The sequence below is a fragment of the Triticum dicoccoides genome, chromosome 5B, assembly GCF_002162155.2.
Source record: "Triticum dicoccoides isolate Atlit2015 ecotype Zavitan chromosome 5B, WEW_v2.0, whole genome shotgun sequence".
Taxonomy (NCBI): domain Eukaryota; kingdom Viridiplantae; phylum Streptophyta; class Magnoliopsida; order Poales; family Poaceae; genus Triticum; species Triticum dicoccoides.
In genome coordinates this window covers 13,323,585-13,329,669 of record NC_041389.1, presented here as the reverse complement: position 1 = coordinate 13,329,669, position 6,085 = coordinate 13,323,585, and the positions used below count along the sequence as shown (strand labels likewise).

The window sequence follows — 6,085 nt, the reverse complement described above, 5'->3', positions numbered from 1 at the left end:
GCGCTTCGGCTCGCCATCGAGTTGTGGGAGTGCGAGGCGGCGACGAAGGCGAGGAGGCACGCTGAGTAGCAGGAGCGCTTGCTCCGCATGCTAGCCCGGGTGCACATGGACCTATCGGACGACGACGAAGACGGATCAAGCTCTGACGACAATGATGACCCTTCGGCGGCCGATGCGTACACCGACGGCCAGAGTAGCACCGCCAAACGGAAGGGCCAAGGGCCAGCGAGGAAGTGATGTGTCTCCATCTTTAATTTCAAGTTTCATGTAATCTAGTTTAAAATTGGCCACCGTCTATGTGAATATATATGTGAACTTAATTTGGCAATTTTTTGGAGATCCATTGGTGATCTTTTGGTAATCGAAATGTGCATATCTATGTCTTTTTGAGGATTGACGTGCTTTTATTTCACGTTGCATGCTTTTAGCATGGGTACATACTACCGAATATGAGATACAAGGGCGTGGGTTACAAGAATTGAGGAATGTCTGATCAGTGCCTGTGGACGCGTTCATGGCATTTGAGAAGCCAGATTTGATGACCGCTCATGTAGATGCTCATAATTCATCAAACATTAAAATTGGTCATTTCGTCATGTCTCATGTTCATAGTTTATTTAAAAGTTGAACTCATTCTAGCTGCCGCCTCCACAACCGCGATGCAAAAAACAAATTTGATTCGCGTCTGGCCAGGCATATATGGATTTTGTAGAAATCAACGCTTTGTATTTGATTTCTGGTCAGAAAAAGCAAAGAGGTTTGGGAAAAACATTACTCGAATGCATTGGTTTTTATGCATACCATACGTCCGATCTAGCAAATCATTTGGAAGATCCCGCACTTGTGTGTGCGATGCTAATAAAAAGTACTGTGCATGCTTTTGTTCCGCAGATCTAAATGTGGTCAGAACTAACGATCAGATCACAGAACCAAGACGGCGTCACTAGCTCTGTGACGGCTGTCGGTACGCACCGTCTCTTCCGTGCACAGTACGCATTAAATAAACCACCGTACGCGCACTGGAAAACTGCATGCGTCCAACATCCCGAAGTGAAGCAACGTCTCACGATTCAGTGAGTAGGCGAGCCCGTCCACGCCCATTAGTTGTAGACTTGTAGTGCTGGCTTCTTTTGCGTATAGTATAGCAAGCGTGCTAGTGGAAGCCTACCTAGGTAGATTTAGGTTCAGATTTCGTGTGAGCTATTCAACTTATAATCCACGTGAATCATTTCCAGTAGCCTATCTAAAGTAAAATAAAATCGTGCACTATGTTCTCTTTTTCTTCTTTTGGGGCACTAGAGCAACAGACGTCCTGCTTAATTAATCTCCTTGGCTCCTTGCTCGGGCTTCTCATCACACCCTCTGAACAATCCGTGAACTATGATTCTCTGTTTCTTCGTCCCAACCGGGCTTGGAATGTGATGGAGGAGGGAGTTTGGATTCGATGCTCGCCTCGTTGCTCTTTCCCCACAGGACCAAGTAGAGCCCCACGACCACGACCGCCGATCCGACCACGCTCCCGAGGTGGAGCTGCTCGTGGAGGACGGCGACGTCGATCCCGGCGGTGACGATCTGGATCAGGGGCATGAAGGCCGTGGTGAACACCGGCCCTCGCCGCTCCACACACCATGACATGGCCAGGAACCCCAGCCCGGACGACCCCACGCCAGCAAACACCACGGTCACGGCCTGGAGCGCCGTGCGGGGGACCCAGACCAGCAAGCTCATCTTCTCAGTGGCAGCCCCAACCGCGGCCATCTGGAAGAAGCTGAGCAGGAACATCCACGCCGTGCCAGAGTAGAGCGCCGGGTACTTTGTCCCGATCTTGGACTGCAGGATGAACCACAGCGACCAGCTCGCCGAGAAGCCCAGCAACGCCACCGAGCCCACTGCCCACCTCCGCGCACCGCCGTGGGTGGCACCGGCGGCTAGGTGGTCCCCCGACGGCGCCCCCACCAGGGTCGGGCCATGGTAGAGTGCCAGCACCGTCGCTCCGGCCAGCCCCACGGCCGAGCCGGTGAGCTTGGCTGCACCGGAGCGGCTGGCGACATCGATCTTCTCGACCTTGAAGGCCAGTGCGAGGAGGAAGGTGAACATGGGAGTCGTGTTGTTGAAGGCGCTCGCGAACGTGGCCGTAGTGTACCGCAGGCCCAGGAAAAAGAGCCACTGGATCAGAGAGGCTCTGCAATTGCCATGTACTATATCAAATTGCAAATAATTTATGACTGGCCAACAGTTGTTATTTACAGTATAGTACAATGCATGCAAAGGAAATTAGGGTTAAAAATTAACTACTCAAGACTTCGTATAATTATGCAAAAGAGATTAATTACCCGAGCAAGGCACTGAAGAAGAGGTAGACGAATATCTCCATGGACAGCTTAGGTCTACTCTTCCTACATACATACATACATGAAAACCATATACAGAAATTAGTTAACTTTAGAACAGAAATCAATGGCCACGATTTTTCATTTTAAAACGGTCAAAATAAAATCTTTTGTTACCCATGCTTCTTCATCAGTGATATGCATATGGCCCAAGCAATCGAGATACAATTAAACTTGTAAGGACATCAGTTAGTGCTGATACAAACCTCTCTTTGAAGTATGCGATCGGGGAGAGGAAGAGCGCGGCGACGAGCAGGCGGAGGACGATGAAGACAGTGGTGTGCATCCCTTCATTGAAAGCCATCTTCGTCAGCACATTCAACACCGCATACATGATCACCACCGCCATCATCATCACCGTAGGTTTCCAGTCCATCCTGCACTCTTGATCAGCACAGTCAAGTGAACTAGCAAAAACTATATGGCGAGGGAGGCTTTGCCTTCCTTTTCGAAAAAAGCTTTATGGTGAGTGTGATATTAATTAACTCAGGAATGCTTGTGGTGGAGCTATTTATAGCCTCCACTAACACATTAGTTAAATCAGCACTACAACACTATTTGCTTTAAGTTGTGTGCACTGACGGAAGATGCCATTAATTAAGTTGGGCCATCCATGACTGGCGTAGTGGCGTAGTGGCATTTGTTGTCTAGACCAACCATCTGAAAGAGAAAATATACGGTGCAAACCAAGTTACTGTAAAAATCACATTTGAAAGTTCTAAAAAAGACATCCTATAATGAACAGGTTAAATCTGAAGTTCAAGTTCATTCATTTGTGAGGTGAAAAAAAATCCTATGTTGAATTGGTTTTTTCACACACCTGTAGTGAATTTGATTTTGGTTTAAAAATTTACATCCTTTATAGAACATTGCCTTGCCAACATACTTGATTTTATTTAGAAATTTTAGAATTATTAAAATACTTGGTTTCCACACGATATTTTCTCTCAAAAGTAATGGAGACATTATCATCTCCTAAAAGTTAATCGAAGCATTTGTGCATCTAGCTAGCTTTATTCGAGAACCGACGAGTAAAGTACACTAAGCCTAGATGCTTAATCATGATTATCTGTCAAAGCAAATATTCAGAAGTTCTTTTTTTTTTGCGAGAGCAAATCATTTAGATTTATATGCGCTATTAGTTTGGTAGTTCCAAGCAAAAGAAGTACCCACACCTAGGACTGGGCGTTCGGTTAGACCGAACCGATCGATTCGGTGCTTCGGTTTGTGTTGAAATTCGGTTTTCTAAATTTTCTAACCGTTCGGTCATGTGAAAAATCAATGACCGAGGTTTCGGTGCACCGATAGTTCGGTTCGGTCCTCGGTTATAACCGAAGACCACTGAAATATTGGGAGTCAACGAAACAAGAAATCAAGATCCAATTCCCTCGTAACAAGAAAGAAATCGGGAGTCAAAGAAACAATGAACAACCGAACGTGGGATCCTCCAGTTACTGCCGCCGGCGTGAAGAAGTGATGGTCGCTGGCTTGCTGCCGCATGGGAGGCATGTACGTCATCGGCCGCCGCCGCTTGGGAACCAGCTTCCGCCTTGGCCCCTCTGCTGCCGACGCGTGGGAGCCGGCTGCGGCCTCCGACCCTCGGCCGCCGCCGCGTGGGAGCCAGATGCGTCTTCGGCCGCCACGGCTTGGGAGCCAGATGCATCTTCGGTCGGCGCCGCGTGCAATCATGGGCCTTGCCGCCGCCGCCGCCGAGTGCGAGCCATGGGCCGAATCGATGGGATTGAGCGAGGCGAGCAAATGGGGGCGGCGGCGCTGCCGCTGCGTGATATGCGTGCGTGAAGTTTATTTTTCTAGAGATTCCGGTGGGGATAAGTTGCGGGGCTGTGTCTGTTTGCGTTGAGAAAAAGGGTGGAAAAGCTTCGTATGGATGGGTTACTGGGCTTCGTTTTTTTTGACTATATACTGGGCTTCGTTTTGATGGGCTTTATACAATACTCGGTCAATTCGGGGAATTCGGTCAACCTGGTCCAGTGACCGAACTAACCGAAGTATGTTCGGTTTTTGAGTTTTGCCAACCGAACAAACAACCACAGTTTCGGTCCTCGGTTTTTTCGGCTGTGGTCCCGGGTTTTTCAGCTCCGGTCTTCGGTTCTCGGTTTTTTTGCCCACCCCTACCCACACCCTCGGTTTCAAAATAAGCTGCCCTTTATTTTCTTAAAACTAGACTTTGAACAACACGTACATTATTAATATTCTTACCATGGTATAAAATTGATGTCATTAGATTCTTCCTAAGTAGTGACCCATGCTTGTGTTTTTGTAAATAGCAAACCAGATTTTATTTGTAGAATGTTTTGTCAAAGGCTTCTCTCAATGAATCAAATTATATCCTAAGTTTTGGAGTGAACGAGTAGTGAACTCCACCAACGATGATGTATTTCACAAAGAGAAACGCTTGTTTTGAGGCATGACCTATGTATTAGGGTTTTATGATTTAGGGTTATCTGCCATGTGTCTGCTGCTCCACTGATGAGATTATCGAGCACCTCTTGTTAAGTTTTGCGCATGGCCAGGCGATTTGGATCATTCCTAGTGGGACGCCTAATTAAGACAATTGTTGATAAATTTTGTCAAATTTAGAAAAGTTTGACTTAGTTGGACGAATCAAAATGAGCCTTGTAAACCCATACAGAGAGAGTACTAGCACAATCATTAGTAGTTCAATCTTTTTGTTAAACCACAACCTATCTGCACTATAATCTCCCACCTGATTTCCCTTTTAAATTGTGCTCAAGCATGGCCAATAGCACCAATGATGTTAGTGCTTGCAATAATTCTTCACATCAACCACAGTTGCACGATGTAGTAGCACGATGAAAATAAAATATTACGCTGTAGGCAGCAGTCAAATGCTACAACTGCCCCAGCAATATAGATTGAATAGCCTTTATATTTTTTTTAAGAACTGAATAGCCTTGATATCGCACACAAACTTGTTCATAGTCTACCCACTAAAACATACGAGCTGGTCACAAAAGAGCGCAAAACATCACATAAGTACTGTAAGTGTTGTTACTCCGAGTTGGTCACAAAAGAGGGCAAAACGTCACAAATGAGAAGATTGGATTACTGCACACTACTTATTTAGCCTATAAGAGGAAAATCTTCATTGTGGTATAACTGAATCAGAAAGCACAAGCTTTAAAATGTACTCCCTCCATTCCTAAATATAAGTCTTTGCAGGGATTTCACTATGAACCACATACGAATGTATATAGATGCATTTAGAGTGTAGATTCACTCGTTTTGCTCTGTATGTAGTCCATAGTGAAATCTCTATAAAGACTTATATTTAGAAACGGAGGGAGTATGATTTCATAACTGGAGAAAGTGTGACACAATACGCTCCATCATAAAGACATGGAAATTCATTCCATTATACAATAAGACTACACAAAATCAAGTAGTACTATTTTTTAACAAACTGAAATGGTCGAAATGAAGATGCTAACGATATTATCATTGTTATTTCTATTACTCTAGAGATATGGAGAAAAGGAGGAACTGATGCTAGTACCAGGTGCTGGACAACAGATTGAATAGCTTGCAAGTCAAGCAACGCAAAGGCGTCGCACGCCGGCATTAATTCGATCCTACTTGTCTATTTGAGTTCGATACGGGAGGGATGGATGGATGGACAAGAAATTTTACTTAGCAGTGCTCTTTTGTGTTTA

At 45.5% G+C, this 6,085-nt stretch overlaps 1 protein-coding gene across 1 annotated transcript; it reads right to left on the bottom strand.

The window, feature by feature from the left end:
• Positions 1-1,224: 1,224 nt before the first annotated feature.
• LOC119307067 (WAT1-related protein At3g30340-like) lies at positions 1,225-4,178 on the bottom strand. Its single transcript, XM_037583150.1, has 3 exons — positions 2,597-4,178; positions 2,334-2,396; positions 1,225-2,182 (listed from the first exon to the last, which is right to left on the bottom strand). The coding sequence occupies exons 1-3, from the start codon at positions 2,764-2,766 to the stop codon at positions 1,354-1,356; spliced, it is 1,062 nt and encodes a 353-aa protein (XP_037439047.1). The 5' UTR covers positions 2,767-4,178; the 3' UTR covers positions 1,225-1,353.
• Positions 4,179-6,085: the final 1,907 nt, after the last annotated feature.

What these genes read in the sequence shown, in the direction of transcription:
- LOC119307067 (XM_037583150.1), bottom strand. Translation starts at nt 2,766, where the DNA reads ATGGACTGGAAACCTACGGTGATGATGATGGCGGTGGTGATCATGTAT. An exon ending in ATCGCATACTTCAAAGAGAG is followed by an intron (nt 2,397 to 2,596) that starts GTTTGTATCAGC and finishes GTATGTATGTAG; the next exon opens with GAAGAGTAGACCTAAGCTGT. An exon ending in TTCTTCAGTGCCTTGCTCGG is followed by an intron (nt 2,183 to 2,333) that starts GTAATTAATCTC and finishes TGGCAATTGCAG; the next exon opens with AGCCTCTCTGATCCAGTGGC.